General features: G+C 39.3%; 1 protein-coding gene across 1 annotated transcript in view; it reads left to right on the top strand.

Moving 5' to 3' along the window:
• The window catches only part of ITPR2 (inositol 1,4,5-trisphosphate receptor type 2), a 589,478-nt gene that overhangs the window by 187,491 nt on the left and 378,846 nt on the right, over window positions 1-23,141 (top strand). Inside the window, exons 15-21 of the mRNA XM_027541575.1 lie at window positions 1,056-1,217; window positions 5,262-5,434; window positions 6,325-6,444; window positions 6,562-6,747; window positions 7,854-8,105; window positions 9,906-10,050; window positions 11,836-11,986. Coding sequence (XP_027397376.1) covers window positions 1,056-1,217; window positions 5,262-5,434; window positions 6,325-6,444; window positions 6,562-6,747; window positions 7,854-8,105; window positions 9,906-10,050; window positions 11,836-11,986 — 1,189 coding nt within the window. The remainder of the gene's footprint in view (window positions 1-1,055; window positions 1,218-5,261; window positions 5,435-6,324; window positions 6,445-6,561; window positions 6,748-7,853; window positions 8,106-9,905; window positions 10,051-11,835; window positions 11,987-23,141) is intronic.

Raw genomic sequence — 23,141 nt, 5'->3', positions numbered from 1 at the left:
GTTTAAAAGCAATATTTGGAGGTAGTCAGTTTTAGATGAAAAGTAAATTTCCTTATAGTGTTTTGATTTTCCTTATAGTGTTTTGATTTTAGAAATGTATAGGGAATAACAGAAGTAGTTGTTTGACTTCAAAGCCCATTGAAGTCAAACTATATTTTAGTGCATCTGAATATGTTCATGTAACTTGGTAAAACTTAAAATCTTTAAAATTTTATTATTTTTAACCAAATATTTATTTATTTACGTTAAGTCCTTATTGGTTACTTTAAATATAGCAGTATGTACGTGTCAGTTCCAAACCCCCAATTTAGCCCTCCCTCCCACCTTCCACCAGGTAACCATAGTTCATTTTCTAGTTTGTGAGTCTGTTTCTGTTTTGAAAATAAATTCACTTGTATAATTTTTTTTAGGTTCTGCATATAAGTGATATCATATGATTTTTTTCTTTTTCTGTCTGACTTATTAGGGAAGTTGAACACTTCCCAAATATTTTTTATTTTAATAAAATAGAATTTCTAAACAAAATGAAGCATTTTATTTAAATATTGTTTTGTCATTTAATTTAGGGAATATTTTTAGCAGTATTTTTCTGTCCCTTAATATGTTGGTCTTATATCCCCCCAAAAATCTTTCATTTTTTTACTTTACACTGCTGCTGCTGCTGCTAAGTCGCTTCAGTCGTGTCCGACTCTGTGCGACCCCATAGACGGCAGCCCACCAGGCTCCCCCATCCCTGGGATTCTCCAGGCAAGAACACTGGAGTAGGTTGCCGTTTCCTTCTCCAGTGTGTGAAAGTGAAAAGTGAAAGTGAAGTCGCTCAGTTGTGCCCAACTCTTAGTGACCCCATGGACTACAGCCTACCAGGCTCCTCCGTACCTGGGATTTTCCAGGCAAGAGTACTGGAGTGGGGTGCCATTGCCTTCTCCACTAATTCTACTCAAATATTACAAAAGCCTTTTTGAGTCAACATTTTTTGTTATAAAAAAATTAAAAAATTCTAAACATGCACCTCCATTCATCAGAATAAGTCATAGTTGTTGTTGTTTTCTTAATAGGTATTTGGGATTCTTAAAGCACCCTTTAAGGAGAAAGCAGGAGAAGGCTCAATGTTGAGACTGGAAGATCTGGGGGATCAAAGATATGCCCCCTATAAGTACATGCTGAGGCTGTGCTACCGTGTGCTGAGACATTCGCAGCAGGACTACCGGAAAAATCAGGTTCAAGGATGGCCCTCCTTTTTATCTTTTTAACATCTAAAGTATGGGCGAAGTTGTTTGGTTACAGTTCCAAGACATATAAATTAGGAATGGGAAATTCTTCTTTGCAGTGAAATGCTCTTGGTCATTTGTGTGTGTTCCAAAACGTTTCTTTTATAGTTGAAATATTTTATAACACACAAAAATGACCTGTAAATGTATTTAAAATGACATACATATTTATTATTCCTTGTAAAATTAGAATTGGTGGGGGAAGATGTCTGAGTCCTCATGTGTGCATGGTATTAGCTCCTGATGGGAAGGAGGCATGCTGGATATATTATGTAAAGAGAAATGAGACATTTCTTGGCATTTCTAGAAACACGTGACATACCCCATCATGTGTAGGCTAAAGAGTTCATTGTCTGGTGGAAAAAATATGATGTGCATCTGAAATGTAAGGCAGAGTCATGGAGTGGGTAGGGGAGATAAGACAGTATTGTGGGAATTCAGGAGAGAGAGGAGCTCAGCTCAGGTAACCCAGGAAGGGTGCTTGGAGAAGGAAGCATTTGAATACAATAAGAATCATTAAAAAAAAAAAACAAAAAAAACCAGAATCATTTTCAGAAATTGTATGGGAACTGGCATTTTAGTGAACAGATTTCTGAAAAGAGAATAATGGATCCTAGAAGGGCAGTTTCATCGCAAGATACACCTAACCATGGAGGACAGGGAACCCAGGTGTATCCAGGGATATAGCTTAAAGTTGCCAACTCATGTAGAATTTCATCTCATTTTTGTCTTAAAATATAATATAATATACAGTGGGCTCAGTAATATATGTCTGCTTAATACAAAATTGTTTTCAATTAATTAGCATTTGGTAAGTTAGTGTCCCATGTTTCTCTTACATAGTTGGAGAGATGAGTGCATAGTCAGGAAACTTTGGTGATGAGTTTAGTCCATCTGGAAGGATGGTTGTGGGAGTGAGCTGGAAAGGCATGTGGGCTGAGCTGTGGAGGGCTGAGGATGTCTGACCTGGAGGCTGGATGCTATTTGGGAATCAGTTCAATTCAGTCGCTCAGTCGTGTCTGAGTCTTTGTGACCCCACAGACTGCAGCACACCAGGCCTCCCTGTCCATCACCAACTCCGGGAATTTACTCAAACTCATGTTCATCGAGCTGGTGATGCCATCCAACCATCTCAAACTCTGTCATCCCTTCCTCCATCCACCTTGAATCTTTCCCATCATCAAGATCTTTTCAAATGAGTTAGTTTTTCACATCAGGTGGCCAAAGTATTGGAGTTTCAGCTTTAACATGAGTCCTTCCAATGAATATTCAGGACTGATTTCCTTTAGGATGGACTGGTTGGATCTCCTTGCAGTGCAAGGGACTCTCAAGAATCTTCTCCAATACTACAGTTCAAAAGCATCAATTCTTTGGTGCTCAGCAAAGTAATCTCTGCTTTTTAATATGCTGTTTAGGTTGCTCATAACTTTTCTTCCAAGGAGTAAGCATCTTTTAATTTCATGGCTGCAGTCACCATCTGCAGTGATTTTGGAGCCCCCCAAAATAAAGTCTGTCACTGTTTGCACTGTTTCCCATCTATTTGGCATGAAGTGATGGGAAAAGATGCCATGATCTTAGTTTTCTGAATGTTGAACTTTAAGCCAACTTTTCACTCTCCTCTTTCACTTTCATCAAGAGGTTCTTTAGTTTAGTTTAGTTTTTTTTTTTTTTCACTTTCTGCCATAAGGGTGGTGTCATCTGCATATCTGAGGTTGTTGATATTTCTCCCGGTAATCTTGATTCCAGCTTGTGCTTCTTCCAGCCCAGAATTTCTCATGATGTACTCTGCTTGTAAGTTAAATAAGCAGGGTGACAATATATAGCCTTGACGTATTCCTTTTCCTATTTGGAACCAGTCTGTTGTTCCATGTCCAGTTCTAACTGTTGCTTCCTGACCTGCATACCGATTTCTCAGGGAGTACATCAGGTGGTCTGGTATTCCCATCTCTTGAAGAATTTTCCACCGTTTGTTGTGATACATACAGTCAAAGGCTTTGGCATAGTCAGTAAAGCAGAAGTAGATGTTTTTTTCTGGAACTCTCTTGCTTTTTCTGTGAACCAGTGGATATTGGCAATTTGATCTCTGGTTGCTCTGCCTTTTCTAAATCCAGCTTGAATATCTGGAAGTTCACAGTTCACGTACTGTTGAAGCCTGGCTTGAAGAATTTTGAGCATTACTTTGCCAGTGTGTGAGATGAGTACAATTGTGCGGTAGTTTGAGCATTCTTTGGCATTGCTTTTGTTTGGGATTGGAATGAAAACTGATCTTTTCCAGTCCTGTGGCCACTGCTGAGTTTTCCAAATTTGCTGACATATTGAGTGCATCATCTTTTAGGATTTGAAATAGCTCAACTGTAATTCCATCACCTCTACTAGCTAAGACCCACTTGACTTCACATTCCAGGATGTCTGGTTCTAGGTGAGTGATCACACCATCATGGTTATCTGGGTCATGAAGATCTTTATTTGTATAGTTCTTCTGTGTGTTCTTGCCACCTCTTCTTAATATCTTCTGCTTCTGTTAGGTCCATACCTTTTCTGTCCTTTATTGTGCCCATCTTTGTATGAAATGTTCTCTTAGTATCAGTAAGTTTTACTTAAGTCAAGAACACATTCTAGTCCGTAAATTTTCCCAGCATAGAAAACATGCCCAAGGAGAATCCCCAAGAAACTGAAGTGAACACTTTGGACTGTGGAGAAGGTTAAGCTTACCAGTTCTGAGATGTGGCTTGGAATAGAGAGGCAGGCTAGTGGAAAGGAGAAGCAGCAGGTAGAATCATACATGGGGGAAACGCCCCGGTGGCTCTCTCTTGCTCTAAGATTGGACCTTTCTGTTTCACATGGCTCTCCAGGACCTCACCTCCCATGTCAGCTCTTGTTTTCTCCTCACTGACGACTTTCCTGCTGCAACGGGCACTCTGTGATTACAGAACTCAGAAGACTGGGTTCCACCACCACGGAACCTTCCACTTGCTACTCCCATTGCTTCGATGACTTCTCTCCCCATGATTGCCTCATTTAAAAAAAAAATCATTTCCATTATTTCATAATTTTCATCATTTCTATCCCAGGTCAAATGTAACCTCTTCAGCACCTACCCCATCTAAATTTGTCAGCTTTTCCCATGCTTCTGCTTGTTTCATTTCACTTATCAATACCTAAAATGATGACTGCCCTTTATCACTAGGACATGAGCTCCATGGGAGCTTGTCTGTCTTGTTTACTGCCATACCCCTAGCTCTCAATTCTGTAACATGTGTTTGCTAAAAACAAGCACATCCTCTTATATAACCATACTATACAGCTGGAATGGCCTTCCAGAAATATCTATTGGATGAATCGGTGTGAGCAATAAAGTGATTAATCATATTACCTTACTGGACTTTTTTTCCTGTTTACCTTTTTATTTGTGAGTTTTTTCACTGATTTTTTTTAAAGATGAAAAGTGCTAGGTAATTTTATCATCATTTTAAAAAGAAGATTTAATAGATCATTGTAGTATGTGTAAAAAAAAGAAATAGCCTAGGTTCACCTGGGATCTTCATATAACAGTATGAAGCTCGTGCTTCATGAACAAAATGTCAGAGGGTCATTTTCCTTTCTGTAATTATGCCAAAATCCTGGGTTATGACTTTTAGTGAGTGTTTGAAGAGGGCCATCTGTTATACTTGTGAGATACTTAGTTATCATGTCATAAAAAATTGTGATTTTAATTAGGTTTATTTTTTTCTAATTTGTGTTAAGTACCATATTAAAAATTACTTCTAGACATGTAATTTTCTGTTATAATTAAAATTAGGTCTATATTAATATATTGGCAATTCCTTCCTCAAAAATTCTATTTATTTAAGAATTACTTATTTGCTTTTCTTTGGACAATAATTTTTAGTGCATTTCTCTTATGAATAAATTAATCATTGTTGCTGACCCTAATAGAACCTGTTATTTCTAAGCTGTTTGGCAGCGCATTCTGACAGTCCTTCTCCTTTGCAGGAATACATTGCTAAGAATTTCTGTGTCATGCAGTCCCAGATTGGCTATGATATTTTGGCAGAAGATACCATCACAGCTTTGTTGCACAACAACAGAAAACTACTAGAGAAACACATTACAGCAAAAGAAATAGAAACATTTGTTAGTTTACTCAGGAGAAATCGAGAGCCAAGGTTTGAAGTAGTTCATGCAGTCTTTTCTTGTGGGGATTATGGCTTATTGCTGTATTTTCAGAACTTTTGTACATTGTCTTTCATGGACAAAACAATGTTGGACTTATTGCTATGATAATTATGTATCATCGTGAGTTATTATCTCATAGGACATCAAAGCCCTTTATAGATAATGTATTTAAATGTGGTTGATTTTCACTCTGATAACTTGTGTTTTTATAGTTCACCATAGTTTTTTAGAATATGTTCATATATATATTAATACACTGTTTCATTTAAATCCTTGCACATTCTCCTGAAGTACACTGGTCATGAAATATTATCCATATATTAGAGATGCGAAAATAGAAGCCTACAAACCAACTAGAAAGAGAAGTTAGGGTTTCTGACTCCATGGCAAGTCGCCTTTCTCTTATACCATGCTGCCTTATCTGGGAGAAATGATTGCAGAGAAGTCAAGCAGCTTGACAAAATCTTCTTAATTAGCATGGCAAATAAGTGTTAGAAGATAGAATTAGGCCTCTGACTTGACCAGACCGAATTCATGTGCTGTCTGGCTGTTTTACTGAGTACAGCGTTAACTTTGATCTGGCTTTGTTTTGATACTGTACATATAACAAGTCACAGTGCTGTGGGATGAATATCAGCAAATAAGTAGAAGCAAGCTTATATCATTTTTGGAAACAAGATTTGTACTAAATACAAATAATTGGACATTTAATTTGTCTCTAATGATGCAGTAGGTAAGCAACACATTAGAAAACTGTTGCATGGAAATAATATTAAAAATATATCTAGACAGTTTCATTATATCCCAAAGTATATTATGGGTGGTGATTTTATAAGATGCTTTTTGCTAATGTTCAATTTAATTTTTTTTCTCTTGTCAGGTTTTTGGATTATTTATCAGATCTGTGTGTGTCTAATACCACCGCGATACCCGTAACTCAAGAACTCATCTGCAAATTTATGTTGAGCCCAGGCAATGCAGACATTCTCATTCAAACCAAGTAAGCCCAAATGATGGAGGCATCCTTTAATGTTCATTATTTGTAAGCAGGACAGTTCCTTGTCTTGTTTCCAAATGAACTTTTTCATAGATTTTTGTGTGTGTTATTTATTTCAAGACTGGTCTCAATGCAAGGAGACAACCCCATGGAGAGTGCCATCCTTTCAGATGACATTGATGAGGAAGAAGTTTGGCTCTACTGGATTGACAGCAACAAGGAACCTCATGGCAAAGCCATCAGGCACCTTGCCCAGGAGGCAAAGGAGGGCACCAAGGCTGATTTGGAAGTCCTTACCTATTACAGGTTAAGTATCATGGAGAACCATAATTCTCAGTCTCACATATTGAGAGGTGATTCTCAGAAATCTGTAAATCTGTGAAGTCAGATGTATGTGAAGAAACTTAAGAAGTTATATCAGAACTAAGGTAGCTGAAATACTTAGTATTATTTAAAATATTCACAATAAATGTAAACATCTGTGTTTTCTACATATATCACTTGTTATTTTCTCATTTTCTCCTAGTTTGGAACTGTTGTGCAGCAATGGAGTTTTTCCTCTTGTTGATTGGTGTGGGTGCAGATAATTGAGTTGAGAGGGAGATAGAACTGGGGCCAGGGAAACTGATTTGGTTGTAGAGGTGGCCTCAGAGAAGGTTAGCCAGTAGTTATGTATATACTGCTTATGGTCATGTAGAGACCTAGGACTTTGGACAAACTGGTGTCTATAGTTGTAAAAGTTCAGTGGTGGCATATAGTAGTTGAAGTTTCAGTGGTGGTTGATGTAGTCTGTATAGTGAGAGCAAGAACCGAGTTGGTGTTTTTTGAGTCTAAGGCATGGAAACCCAAAGCAGAAACCAAGACTGGGCCTAAATCACAAAATCTGAGAAAGACAGAGAATTCCTTGTGTCCCCTGATCTCTACAGCTACAGAATCAAAGGCTACTTTCTGTATCTTGGTGGCTGATGAGTCAAAGTGTACTGATGCCATTTGGACTGCTCACTTGAATAATCATTGATCATTTGGGGACTGAGTAAGTCTGCACTTGGAATGTAGACATGAGAGCCTGGAACTGAGTGAGCCTGGGCAAGGCAGAAGAGATGGTTTCACGAGAGCTGTTATCCGTAGCCTTTGGGCTTAGTGTATTTGTAATCCTAGGAAACCAAGAACCTAGAGCCTGATGGCAGTCTCTACCAGAAACTTGTTGCTAGAACAAGTGAGAGAAATTGCAACTGCATGGCCATAGAAGTGACCTCATCTACGTGCCATTCAATCACTTAACCCACTACCACAATGTCCAGTATCACATACACTTGGAAATATTAGAAACATAAAAGTAGATGTGGATTGATACTAATACATAGACTTTATCCAGATAAGACAAATAATGTAATACATTTACTATTTTTAAGGTACCAGCTAAATCTCTTTGCAAGAATGTGCTTGGATCGCCAGTATCTGGCCATAAACCAGATTTCTACACAGCTCTCTGTTGATTTGATCCTGCGATGTATGTCAGATGAGAGCCTGCCTTTTGACCTCCGAGCATCTTTTTGTCGCCTCATGCTCCACATGCATGTTGACCGGGATCCCCAGGAGTCCGTGGTGCCTGTTCGCTATGCCCGGCTCTGGACAGAAATCCCCACGAAGATCACAATTCATGAGTATGTTTGGGAGCATTTCTCGATGACTTTAAATTCAGCTGATGAACTCAAAATCAAATGTCTTCAATTTCTTAAAAAATTTATTTTACTGAAGTATGATGGTTGATTTACAATGTTGTATTAATTTCTACTATACAGAAAACTGATTCAGTTATACACACACACACACACATATATATATATATATATGTATTCTTTTTCATACTTTTTTCATATGGTTTGTCACAGGATATTGGATATCGTTCCCTGTACTATACAGTAGGATCTAGTTTTTTTTAATCCATTTTATATATAATAGTTTGCATCTGTTAATCATAAACTCCTAATCCATCCCTCCCCCAAACGTCTTCAATTTTGAAATGGAATATAAGGAAAAGCATTTCTGTGTTCAAATTTGGCTTCTTTAACCTTCCAAATGCAAATGAGATACTCTTTTTGGAAAGTAAAATGACAGCTTTTGATAATAGAAATGTTATTCTGGAAACCAGTAAACACAAAACGTGTTAATAATAGGAGCAAAAATTTGTTAAGTCTTTAATATTATGGTAGACTTTAAGTGCTTTACATGTAGTAACTCATTTCAAAACAGGCCCATTTTACAGATGTTCAGCTCAGTTCAGTCGCTCAGTCGTGTCCAACTCTTTGCGACTCCGTGAATCGTAGCACACCAGGCCTCCCTGTCCATCACCAACTCCCGGAGTTCACTCAGACTCACGTCCATCGAGTCAGTGATGCCATCCAGCCATCTCATCCTCTGTCGTCCCCTTCTCCTCCTGCCCCCAATCCCTCCCAGCATCAGAGTCTTTTCCAAAGAGTCAACTCTTCGCATGAGGTGGCCAGAGTACTGGAGTTTCAGCTTTAGCATCATTCCTTCCAAAGAAATCCCAGGGCTGATCTCCTTCAGAATGGACTGGTTGGATCTCCTTGCAGTCCAAGGGACTCACAAGAGTCTTCTTCAACACCACAGTTCAAAAGCATCAATTCTTCGGCACTCAGCTTTCTTCACAGTCCAACTCTCACATCTATACATGACCACTGGAAGAACCATAGCCTTGACTAGACAGACCTTTGTTGGCAAAGTAATGTCTCTGCTTTTCAACATGCTATCTATGTTGGTCATAATTTTCCTTCCAAGGAGTAAGTGTCTTTTAATTTCATGGCTGCAATCACCATCTGCAGTGATTTTGGAGCCCAAAAAATAAAGTCTGACACTGTTTACACTGTTTCCCCATCTATTTCCCATGAAGTGATGGGACCAGATGCCATGATCTTCGTTTTCTGAATGTTGAACTTTAAGCCAACTTTTTCACTCTCCTCTTTCACTTTCATCAAGAGGCTTTTTAGTTCCTCTTCACTTTCTGCCATAAGGGTGGTGTCATCTGCATATCTGAGGTTATTGATATTTCTCTCGGCAGTCTTGATTCCAGCTTGTGCTTCTTCCAGCCCAGCGTTTCTCATGATGTACTCTGCATATAAGTTAAGTAAGCAGAGTGACAATATACAGCCTTGACGTACTCCTTTTCCTATTTGGAACCAGTCTGTTGTTCCATGTCCAGTTCTAACTGTTGCTTCCTGACCTGTATATAGGTTTCTCAAGAGGCAGGTCAGGTGGTCTGGTATTCCCATCTCTTTCAGAATTTTCCACAGTTTATTGTGATCCACACAGTCAGAGGACACAGCATCTAGAAAGGTTGATTAATTTAACCAAACTTAGAAATCAGGAGGTTAAAGTATATATATTTTACAATTTAAATGACTACAATCAATTTAACTTCCTTCAAATTCTTTCTGTGTTCCCAGATATGATTCTATAACAGACTCTTCCAGAAATGATATGAAGAGGAAATTTGCACTGACAATGGAATTTGTTGAAGAATACTTGAAAGAAGTTGTAAATCAGCCTTTTCCTTTTGGAGATAAAGAAAAAAACAAACTGACATTTGAGGTAATTTCTTTTAAACAATCTGTGAAGTTATTCACTTTACACTGTCTAAAATTAGGTACATTGAACATCAAAGATTTTTTTCCCTCTAATACTTAGGATGTTTTGATAATTTGGTAGTTAAATTCCTGAAGGTATGATTTCCTCTGCCATTGATTAAAAGATAGATTTGATACTTTAATTATACCTGATATACAAAATATTTTATTTATAATTATGTTATATACTTTTTTCTTTGATTTTTTGATTTATTTGTGTAAACTTTATTGCATTTAATGGACAGAGAGTTTTGCATATTTATAATATATTTTGCATACATTAAAAAAAAATCTCCATTAAAGTGATGTTTTTAGCCTCATTAAACTAAATTGAATTATAATATCACTTTGAGTGGATAGTGACAGAACTAGAGAGAAGATGCCATACCTGATACCTGGGGTATTAGGTACCTACTGCTGATGTGTAACAGATCACCCCCAAACCTAGCAGCCGAAAGCAACAAGCATGATTATCTCATGTTCTGTGGATCAGAAATCTGGTGGTTCTGGATCAGGGTCCCTCAGGAGGTGGTAAATCAAGCTGTTGCTGGGGTTACCGTCATCCGGGGTTAGATGATCTGCTTCTACGTTCACTTGTGTGGTTGTACTTCCTTGCTGGCTGTTGTCTGGACACCTCATTCTTCTTGCCATGTGGGCCTTTCCATAGGCTGCCTCAGTGTCCTCACAGCCTGGTGCCTCGCTTCCCCTGGGGTAACTATTTGAAAGAGAGAAAGGGCCCAAGATGGAAGTTGCAGTCTTCTGTAACCTGAGGTTAGAAGTGTCTTGTCATCATTCTGCTGTATTTTGTTGGTGACACCGACTAAGCCCGGGGCAGTGTGGAAGGAGACCCTACGCTGGGGACCATTTTGGAAGCTGGCTGCCATGCCTAGTATATCCTGTAGCATCCAGAAGACCACAAAGTGGCATAAGGAACATGTGTTTGTAGACAAATTTCATGGATAATATTCAGTTGTTAAAGTAATTCATTAATGTGACTGTTTATTCAGTGATATCCTACTGACTAATAACTTAATATTTAAGCAAGAGGTCAATCATTCTAATGTAAACTTCATTTAACCACCCTGATACATCTAAAATCTGTCTTCTTGCTTCCCGTGTGGACTGTTCACCAGATACCTCATATTCCTGTCACATGGCCTGTGATGGGGTTGATGAACTGGTCTTATTTGGATTTAATTCTAAACTTGATTAAATCAGAGTTCAGTGGTTACTTCTGCAGGTATTAAATTCCTAGGTATTAATGAATTAGAAGAGAACTGCTGAAGGATATATTTCCTGTTGATTAGATAGAATTCTTTTTAAAATTTTTGAAGTATAGTTGATTTATAATATTATATGAGTTTCAGGTATACAACAGAATGAGTCAATATTTTTGTAGATTATACTCCACTGAAAGTTATTACAAAATAATGGCCATATTCCCCTGTGCTGTAAAGTATATCATTTTTGCTTATGTATTTTATACATAATGGCTTGTACCTCTCAGTTTCATATACCTATATTGCTCCTCTGCCCACTGGTAAGCACTAGTTTGTTCTCCATATTTAGGAGGGGTTCTTTAAAATCTACCTTTCTATTAAATCAGACCAGCTGAAATTAAAAAAAAAAAAAAAAAAAGAATTAGACATAATTAGACATGTCTGCACAAATTTAGATAATAAAAATTCAGTGCTTATTTTTGTTCCTAATGTTTTTCTTTTCTACCCTTTTTCTTCTTTTTCTAAATTAGGTGGTTCACTTGGCTCGGAATCTTATATACTTTGGATTTTACAGTTTCAGTGAATTGTTACGGCTAACAAGGACTCTTCTGGCTATCTTAGATATTGTCCAGGCCCCCATGTCATCGTATTTTGAAAGATTAAGCAAATTTCAAGATGGAGGTAAGAACTTTGGAGAACAGTTATAAGGTTTTGGTATTACTTTGAGGTGAGATAAAGAACAAATCTGTTGAGAGTGGTTGAACATGTACCTGGTAATATATATGTGCAAGTGGACCTTCATCCTGATAGGACTGAATGCCAAGAGGCTAGAAATGCTAACATGCTTCTCTTTTTAATGAAAAACTTTAAAAGACAACTTCATAAGATCAAGGAATTCCATCATGCTATGGTCAGTTCACGAGTGAAAATATTACGTGTTAAAAAATAAACACCTGAGGCTTCACTGGTGGTCCAGAGGCTAAGACTCCATGTTCCCAGTGCAAGGGGCCCAGATTTGATCCCTGGTAGGGGAACTAGCACCCCACTCCAGTCCTCTTGCCTGGAAAATCCCATGGACGGAGGAGCCTGGTAGGCTGCAGTCCATGGGGTCGCTAAAAGTCAGACACGACTGAGCGACTTGACTTTCACTTTTCACTTTCATGCATTGGAGAAGGAAATGGCAACCCACTCCAGTGTTCTTGCCTGGAGAATCCCAGGGATGGGGAAGCCTGCTGGGCTGCCATCTATGGGGTCGCACAGAGTCGGACACGACTGAAGCGACTTAGCAGCAGCAGCAGCAGGGAACTAGATCCTGTATGCTACAACTAAGAGTTCGCATGCCACAGCTGGAGGAACCCTATACTGCAACAAAGACCGAAGATGTCGAGAGCTGCAACTAAGAGCCGGTGCAGCAAAATTGAAAAAAAAAAAAATTAATATTTGAGATCATCCTGGTGTGTGTCATGTGCTGGCTACCCTTCATAGCAGGGCAATAGAAAAATGCAGAGAATGGGTACATGCAGGGTCACGCCAAAGAGGCAACGGGTGCAAAGCCATTACAGAGGCAGTACAGTACAGTGGGCAAGAGAGCATGTGCTTTTGAGTCAGAGTGCCTATGTACCAGAGAAGGCAGTGGCACCCCACTCCAGTACTCTTGCCTGGAAAATCCCATGGACGGAGGAGCCTGGTAGGCTGCAGTCCATGGGGTCACGAAGAGTTGGATACGACTGAGTGACCTGACTTTCACTTTTCACTTCCATGCATTGGAGAAGGAAATGGCAACCCACTCCAGTGTTCTTGCCTGGAGAATCCCAGGGATGGGGGAGCCTGGTGGGCTGCCGTCTATGGGGTCGCACAGAGTCGGACACGACTGAAGCAACCTGGCGGCGGCAGCAACAGCAGCAGCAGCAGCAGCAGCAGCAGCAGCAGCAGCATATGTTCCAATTCTGGATTGACCACTTTTTATTAATTTAGGCAAGGTACTTCTCCTCTCTAAGAGTTTCTTTTCTATTTGAGATATGGTGATAAGGTCAGTTTTCATTCCAATCCCAAAGAAAGGCAGTGCCAAAGAATGCTCAAACTACCCCACAATTGCACTCATCTCACACACTAGTAAAGTAACGCTTAAAATTCTCCAAGCCAGGCTTCAGCAATACGTGAACTGTGAACTTCCAGATGTTCAAGATGGTTTTAGAAAAGGCAGAGGAACCAGAGATCAAATTGCCAACATCCGCTGGACCATCAAAAAAGCAAAAGAGTTCCAGAAAAACATCTATTTCTGCTTAATTGACTATGCCAAAGCCTTTGACTGTGTGGATAATGATAAACTGTGGAAAATTCTGAAAGAGATGGGCATACCAGACCACCTGACTTGCCTCTTGAGAAATTTGTATGCAGGTCAGGAAGCAACAGTTAGAACTGGACATGGAACAACAGACTGGTTCCAAATAGGAAAAGGTGTACATCAAGGCTGTATATTGTCACCCTGCTTATTTAATTTATATGCAGAGTACATCATGAGAAATGCTGGGCTGGAAGAAGCACAAGCTGGAATCAAGATTGCCAGTAGAAATACCAATAACCTCAGATATGCAGATGACACCACCCTTATGGCAGAAAGTGAAGAGGAACTAAAGAGCCTCTTGATGAAGGTGAAAAAGGAGAGTGAAAAAGATGGCTTAAAACTCAACATTCAGAAAATGAAGATCATGGCATCTGGTCCCATCACTTCATGGCAAATAGATGGGGAAACAGTGGAAACAGTGTCAGACTTTATTTTTCTGGGCTCCAAAATCACTACAGATGGTGACCGTAGCCATGAAATTAAAAGACGCTTACTCCTTTGAAGGAAAGTTATGACCAAACTAGACAGCATATTGAAAAGCAGAGACATTACTTTGCCAACAAAGGTCCGTCTAGTCAAGGCTATGGTTTTTCCAGTGGTCATGTATGGATGTGATAGTTGGATTATAAAGAGAGCTGAGCTCAGAAGAATTGATGCTTTTGAACTGTGGTGTTGGAGAAGACTCTTGTGAGTCCCTTGGACTTCAAGGAGATCCAACCAGTCCATCCTAAAGGCAATCAGTCCTGAATTATTCATTGGAAGGACTGATGCTGAAGCTAAAACTCCATTACTTTGGCCAAAATGCAAAGAGCTGACTCATTTGAAAGGACCCTGATGCTGGGAAAGATTGAGGGCAGGATGAGAAGGGGAAGACAGAGGATGAGATGGTTGGATGGCATCACTGACTCCGTGGACATGTGTTTGGGTGAACTCCGGGAGTTGGAGATGGACAGGGAGGCCTGGCGTGCTGCGGTTCATGGGGTTGCAAAGAGTCAGACATGACTGAGTGATTGAACTGAACTGAACTGAATGATAGAAACCTCATGGTTTCCTTGTGAGAATTAAGTGAATGTATACAACATATTGAAAGCACTTATAACAGTGCATGCCTCATAATTCGATAGTTTGTTTCAGATGGTGATTGTCTTCAGGTTGGATGCCCTGAAAATACCCTGTGGTATAGAATTGTTTGCAGAATGTATATTGAAGAGTGCATTTGGATAAATTACCTGTAAGGAAGTGGGGAAGGTAGGATTGGCATTTAGGATATACACCTGTAAGGAAGTGGAGAAGCCGAGCCACAGTGTGGTTACAATTGAGGTCTTTGCCAATCCTACAGGGATCTCTGGAGCTGCGATGGTCCCTCACAGTGGTCACAAATTAAGGCAGAGAGCCTGGGCTTTTGTCCTCATATTAGCCAGCACTGATTGCTGGCTTCATCATAGAGAGGATGCGCAGCCTTCAATAAGGCAGTTCCTTTTGGACGGTGGTCTCTCTTAGTGAGAAGCATGGGTACGAGAAGGCAGCAGCCATGACTGGCCAGCAACTGAGGAAATAGATACCTCAGCTCTGAATAGGTGATGAGTGTGAGGCACAATGTATCCACTACAGTATCCACTAAGGATTAAACAGTGAAGCCAGAAATCTGACTTCAAATATAGAGAAGAAATATCTGACAGAGAATGATAAAGTAGCTGAAGTAATTAATTGCTGCAGCTTAAACCTCAGTTCCTTCTACATCTGCCAAAAATGTGTACATGTCAATAAGAAGCAAATGAAACTTTATATATCCCTCAGCCTGAGCCGAACTAGAAGACACAGGACAGTACGAAGTTATTGTAAGTAGAAAAAGGACGTCAGTTTTTAGTGGCGCTGCCTCATTATTCCCACTGAGAGCTTATGTGGATAGTTAGGGGGTTCTATCCCTAGGGAAAAACCATGTCAAAGAGACTGTGTAAAAATCATCTATAGAAGGAATTCCCTGGCGGTTCTGGTGGTTACAACTCTACACCTTCCACTGTGGTGGGGAGGGAGGGTACTGATCCCTGGTCAGAGAACTAAGATCCTGAAAGCCGTGCGGTGCACCACACCCCCCGCCCCAAACTCCCCCCAAAAAGGAAATCACCCTTAGAAAGAGAAGGTCTAGCCTAAGGATGAAAAATGCTGAAAGAGAATCCAGAATCCAGATAGATAAGAACTCTGAATAAAGAGGAAGGAACTTGAAAGGACACAGGGAGCAGTTGTGGAAAACTAGAGGTGAACAGGTTAAAAGTAAGACAGAGGCGCCCTTTGGACTCTTGTTGGTGAAAGGGAAAAGAAACAAGGTGGGGAAATCTGGAATACCATAACATAAAATAAAATGGAAGAAAACTGTTTCTCTCCAGCTTCCCAACAAAGGCCAACCTTTAAAGAAACTGCATTACATGACTCGGACAGGAGAGGGTGCCCTTGAGCTAAAGATCATGTAAATCAGCCCACGTCACCTTGTCCATGAAATGCAGCTGCTAAGTCAGAGATGTAGTCAATTGTCATCTGTATGAAAGGACTATAAGATCAAAACAGAATGGAGAATCAAAACATTTCAGTTGATGGAAATTTCTCTCTGAACATCAACTGTGAAAGAGAAGAGAATTCCAACACGATACTTTCAACTGAGTTAAATACCTTCAAATATGAAAACATAAACATATGATAAACACCTTGAATCATAAATCCAAGAACTAAGGTTCAGATCAGATCAGATCAGATCAGTTGCTCAGTCGTGTCTGACTCTTTGTGACCCCATGAATTGCAGCACACCAGGCCTCCCTGTCCATCACCAACTCCCAGAGTTCACTCAGACTCATGTCCATCGAGTCAGTGATGCCATCCAGCCATCTCATCCTCTGTCGTCCCCTTCTCCTCCTGCCCCCAATCCCTCCCAGCATCAGAGTTTTTTCTAATGAGTCAACTCTTCCCATGAGGTGGCCAAAGTACTGGAGTTTCAGCTTTAGCATCATTCCTTTGGGGAAACAGTGGAAACAGTGTCAGACTTTATTTTTCTGGGCTCCAAAATCACTGCAGATGGTGATTGCAGCCATGAAATTAAAAGACGCTTACTCCTTGGAAGGAAAGTTATGACCAACCTAGATAGCATATTCAAAAGCAGAGACATTACTTTGCCAACAAAGGTCCGTCTAGTCAAGGCTATGGTTTTTCCTGTGGTCATGTATGGATGTGAGAGTTGGACTGTGAAGAAGGCTGAACACTGTAGAATTGATGCTTTTGAACTGTGGTGTTGGAGAAGACTCTTGAGAGTCCCTTGGACTGCAAGGAGATCCAACCAGTCCATTCTGAAGGAGATCAGCCCTGGGATTTCTTTGGAAGGAATGATGCTAAAGCTGAAACTCCAGTACTTTGGCCACCTCATGCGAAGAGTTGACTCATTGGAAAAGACTGTGATGCTGGGAGAGATTGGGGGCAGGAGGAGAAGGGGACGACAGAGGATGAGATGGCTGGATGGCATCACTGACTCGATGGACGTGAGTCTGAGTGAACTCCGGGAGTTGGTGATGGACAGGGAGGCCTGGCGTGCTGAGATTCATGGGGTTGCAAAGAGTCGGACACGACTGAGCGACTGATTTGATCTGAATGAACTTAGGGTGTAGTCATGGTAAGAAATAGGAATGTGAGAATCAGTGCACAAGAGACATTCAGAATAGCAGACTGAATATAATCACCTAAGGAGTGACTGTTGATTGGGAAGAAATGATGTCCAAAGATTGAATCATGGATGTGCCAACATTGAATAATGAGATAGCGGAGAAGCCAGCAAAAGAGACTGGGACAGAGTGCCAGCAAGTAAAGAGGAAGACCAGGAGACTACAATGTCTTAGAAGCCAAATAAAAAGTAATTTTAATTGTTTGTTGGCTTATATAATGTACTTCCTAGATAGCACCTGTTCATTGTGTAGTTTATGTGCTGCGTGGTTTTATGGGATTACCTTTCATGTAATGTGACTTGGGCTTAACCTTGTGTTATTCCATTAATGAAATATGAAACACCATAATTCTATTATAGTATAAAAAAGTAATTCATGATAGTTTTTATCAGCCAATTATAGTTTTCTAAGAAACTTTTTGTTGTGTTAGTAAGAAATACCTATATGTGTTCTACATGAACTGAGATTCAGAGGTCTTCCTTTTGAGACTCATGTGGTGTGTAGAATGGTGTCTCTTCATTAGGGAAACACATTTTCTTAATTTGTGGTAAGGGTTTGTGCATTTTGCCTAGATTTTTGAAATCTGAAACAATGTGTTTATCCCCCTATTTAGTAGTTAAGTATTCTAGAAATGTTATTCTAGTTCTTGGTGTATTAAAATTAATTTGCATTAAGGATGATAGTTTGATTTCTTCTCTTGATATTTGCAAATCAGAAGGTAAATTATTTCTTTTATGCATTCCTATTATTGGATACGTAATGTAAGCTGTAGGAAAATATAGTTTGTTGTTAAGCTTCTTTTGATAATAGTGACAATTTTACTTACTACACACAATACCTCTGAGAGAATTTATTATGATTAGCTTTCTTCATTTCTCTCAACTCAAAAAGTCCTTCTCAGGGAATTATTTTTGCTTTTAGTAACATTAACTGTTTATTTAATATCATTCTCTTGCATACATATGGAAGGACAATGCTTTCATAGTGTGATGTGCTCAGTCACTTCAGTTGTGTCTGACTCTCTGCGACCTCATGGACTGTAGCCCATCAGGTTCCTCTGTCCATGGGATTTAATGAGCAAGAATACTGGAGTGTGTTGTCATTTCCTCCTCTAGGGGATCTTCCTGACTCAGGGATCGAACCCACGTCTCCTAGTTCTCCTGCATTGGCAGATGAGTTCTTTACCACTAGCAACACCTAGTTTAGATCTCTTTGGAGCTTATCTATATTTGTAAGACAAAAAAAGATACTAAACTTTTGTCAATATTGCCTTGAGATACATTTGAAAAAGTGCATATGTGGCTTTCACTTACAGTACGTGAAATAAGAAAGAATGTACCTCACAGGGATACATCATTTGCTCATAAATGTTGCCAATATGCAAATATAATGGAATTGTGCCTGGAGTCCACAGTTTTGTAAAAGAAAATTTTTTTAAAGTACCAATATAGGAAAGCATAATCAGGGAGATTAATTAACTTGCCTAAGATTCATTAGTAAATTAGTAGCATTGCTAAGAATTAAAGTGCAAGATATTAGTCTTCTTATCCTTTGCAATGCTCCATTATTTATTAGTCTAATGAGCTAATACTTTAGAAAAATTCTTATTGAGGTTAGAATTGTGTTCCATAATTTTTTTAAAGTTAGCATTTCTGTAGGGACTCAGTCTTAAGTTAAGTAAACAAAATAGAGATTAAAGGTAATTTTTAAAATAAAAATAAAATCAGGACAAAGCAACATCGTGTGCTTCTAGGTGTGATGTCCTGAGAAGGGCACAGCATTTCCCATTTCAAATTTCTGATAAACATTCATCATCTCCATCTGATCATGAAGAAATATGAGGCAGATACAAATGGTGGGGTATTTTATAGAATAACTGGCTTGAATATTTCAAAAATGGCAGTGTTACAAAAGATGAAGGTTGAAAAACTTTCAGAATAAAAGAGATTAAAGAAATATGACAACTAAATAGAATATGTGGTATTGCATCAAGATAATTATTATCTACAGAAGACATTATTGACACAGTCGGTAAAATTTGAATATGGATTGTATATTAGGTTGTAGTGTTCTATCAGATTTTCTCATTTTTCTAATTATATTGTACTGTGGTTATGTAAGAGAATGTAGTTGTTTTTAGCAAATAGCTGAAGAATTGAGAGTTTAAAAGGTTATGATGTCTGGAACTAACTCTCAAATAGTGCAGGAAAGATTGTGTGTGTGTGTTTGTGTGTGTGAGAGAGAGAGAGAAGAACGAAAGAGAGGATGCAAATGTGGCAGAATTTGTGAATCTGATAAATTTGATCAGAGGGTATTATGGGAGTTCTTTGTACTATTCTTGCAACTCTTTTCATAAATTTGAGAGTATTTCAAAACAGAGAAGTTAATGACTTAGATAATTAGCCAAGTAGGAAAATGATTTATTATATGTAAGATGACACTTCAAACTTAACAGCATTATCCTGCAGCTTTTCTGGGAGCTGTGTTATTATAGCTGAATTCTATTAGGCTATAAATTCCTTAAAAAGTCTTCTTAGACTCTATAAATTCTTAGCAAAAGAAGCAAGAGAGAACACATTTCTGGAATTTCCAAAGGTGGAGACAGGATTGTCAGGCCTGGGAAAAATTCCTGTGGTACAGAGTGAGACTGAGGTTGATGCCAGAGAGGAAATCCCAGATTACGGGAAGTACCTGGGGAAAAAAAGGGTTGTTATTCTAAAGGAAAAGTCAGGGAGCCATAGAAGTGTTACCACATTACAGTACCCGGTGTAGCATCGGGTACAAGAGGTGTAGCATCCTCTTGTCTCTTTTATATTAGAATGATTTGGATTCTGTTTTCTTATTTTTAATGAAACTATTTTTCATTGGAAATCATTTGCAAAGCAGTTTTTTAAAAGTAGGAGACAATTTTTGTAAGCACGGTGACTAGACAAACCAGCTCTTTCAAGTAAGAGATAACAGATTTCTTTTTTCATAATGTGTCTGGAAAATTCTGTGCAATAGAAATATGTCTTTTTTTTTTTTTTAATCCTTTTGATCTACTTACCACTTAGAAATTCTGCTCCAGCGCAGTTAGGGTTATACATTCAGAGACACGTGTCTCGTCATTGTTTGGCAGGTCAGACCCAGGGGAGCGGAAGAAGAGGCGTGTCGAGAAGGTGAAGGTTTCCGGTTCCGGATTTCCAGTCCTTGCTGGCCTCAGTGGCGCCTGTCTTAAATAGGGTGTGCGCACCGCACTCTTGTGTTTTTCTGGGAAATCCTGTAGGCTTAGATGCCAGTGATTAGTGTTTGAGGTGATGGGGTTGGCTGCCTTGTATTACAGACGTTTTCCTCTTCTGGGTCCCTGGTTACAGTTCAGCCCTTCTTATCGCTGGGAGTTGCCTTCTCCCTTGAGCTGGTCGGGGGTCTGAATCTAGCTCCCAGGCTGTGACAACGCACCATCACAGTGGCTTTTAGTTGGCATGCGCAGCAGCTTCGCATTTTGGTGCCCTAGAGGTGGTCCATTCAGAAAATTATGGAGGCATACTCACATGGAGACAGAGGGCTGGCACTTCCCTGCCCTTTCCTGTGGTGAGGAAGAAGACTCTCATCTTCAGAACTATCAACTAGCAACCTTTTAGCCATTATGTACTCACTTAGGAAAAGAAATATTGTTTTCAAACAAATGTATTCTCTCCCAGCAGGCTATATTGTTCATTCAGTTTGCTTTGCCTAATACCTATCATTTACTCTCAGTGATTTAAAATGCACAGGCACCATTTGGTGTAATTGATCTTTTGGGTCGAAGGATGATGTCAAACAGTGCTCTTCTTTGCCATGTCCAGAAGTTGAAAGCAAATCCTTAGACAGGCTGATAAACTGGGTATTTTCAGTATGCTTGTGAAAGTACAGTTCGTTTAAAAAATTATTCATCTCTCTTTCTGCTTGCTGAAGGATATACAGTCCAAAGATTGGTACTGCCACAGGCATGCCTGCTTTCAGTGTACTTAGCTTTACTGAGCTTTACAGGTAGTGCGTTTCTTTATAAATCGAAGGTTTGTGGCAACCTGGAGTCCAGCAAGTGCTGGAGCCATTTGCCCCACAGCAGTTGTCACTTTGACTCTGTGTGTCACATTTTGATAATTCTCCCAATACTTCAAAATTTTAAAATTATTAGTATTTTTGTTGTGATGATCTGTGATCTTTGATGCTCTCTTGTAATTGTTTTGAGCCACTACTAGCTGTACCCATGTAAGCTGGCCAACTTAATCAATAAATGTTGTGTGTTCTAACTGCTCCACCAACTTGCCATTCCCCATCTCTCTTCCCCTCCGTGGGCCCTCCTTTTCCCCTGAGACACATAAATATTGAAATTAGGCCAAATTAACCATAAAATGGCCTTTATGTGTTCAAGTGAATGTAGGAGTTGCACATCTCTCACTTTAAATCAAAAGCTAGAAATGATTGCACTCAGTGAGGAAGTCATGTTGAAAAGCCGAGACAGACTGAAAACTAGACCTCTTGCACCAGTTATTCAAGTTGCAAATGTAAAGGGAAAGTTCTTGAAGGAAATTAAAAGTGTTAACTTCAGTGAACACCTGAATGGTAAGCCTTATTGCTGATATGGAGAAAGTTGTGTAATGGTCTGGTTAGAAGATCAGACCAGCCATAATATTTCTTTAAGCCAAATCCTAATCCAGAGCAAAGCCCTAACTCTCTCCAATTCTCTGGAGGCTGAAAGAGGTGAGGAACGTGCAAAAGAAAAGTTTAAAGCTAGACAACTCTGGTTCATAATGAGGTTTAAGGGAAGAGGCTGTCTGTATAACATAAAGTACAAGATGAAGCAGCAGATGCTAATGTAGAAGCTGCAGCAAGTTATCCAGAAGATCTAGCTCAGATAACTCATCAAAGTGGCTACGCTGAACAACAGATTTTCAATGTAGGTAAAACAGCCATCTGTTGGGAGGTGTTATCTTCGACTTTCATACTGGAGAGGAAAAGTCAATGCCTGTCTTCAGAGCTTCAAAGGACAGGCTGACTCTCTTGGTGGCTAATGCAGCTAGTGACTTTAAGTTGAAACCAGTGCTTTCTTACCATTCTGAAAATCCTAGAATCCTTCCGAATTTTGCGGTCTCTACTTTGCTTGTACTCTATAAATGCAGTAAAAAGGCCTGGATGATAGCACATCTGTTTACACCATGGTTTACTGAATATTTTAAGCCCATTGCTGTTCAGAATAAAAAAAAAAATTTCTTCCAAAATATTACAGCTCATTGACAGTGCACCTTGTCACACAAGAGGTGTGATTGGGATGTACAACCAGATTAATGTTGTTTTCATGCTGCTAACACAACATCCATTCTGCAGCCCATGGATCAGGGAATAATTTTGACTTTCAAGTCTTATTATTTAAGAAATACATTTTATAAGACTATAGCTGCCTTAGATAGTGATTCTCCTGATGAATCTTGGCAAAGTAAAATGAAAATCTTCTGGAAAGACTTCTTATTCTAGATTTCGTTAAGAACATTTGTGATTCATGAGAAGAGGTCAAAAAACAGGAGTTTGGAAGACGTTGATTCCAGCCCTCAGAAATGACTTTTAGGGGTTCAGAACTTCAGTGGAGAAAGTCACTGCAGATGTGGTATAAGTAACAAGAGAACTGGAAATGGAAATGGCATCTGAGGATGTCACCAAATTGCTATAATCTCACGTTAAAATTTGAACAATCAAGGAGGCGTTTGTTACGAGCAAAGAAAGTGGTTTCCTGAGATGGAATCCACCTCTGGTGGAGATGCTCTGAAGACTGTTG

The sequence above is a fragment of the Bos indicus x Bos taurus genome, chromosome 5, assembly GCF_003369695.1.
Source record: "Bos indicus x Bos taurus breed Angus x Brahman F1 hybrid chromosome 5, Bos_hybrid_MaternalHap_v2.0, whole genome shotgun sequence".
NCBI lineage: Eukaryota > Metazoa > Chordata > Mammalia > Artiodactyla > Bovidae > Bos > Bos indicus x Bos taurus.
Note: the sequence above shows the minus strand (reverse complement) of the source record. Positions and strands in the feature narration are given on the sequence as shown.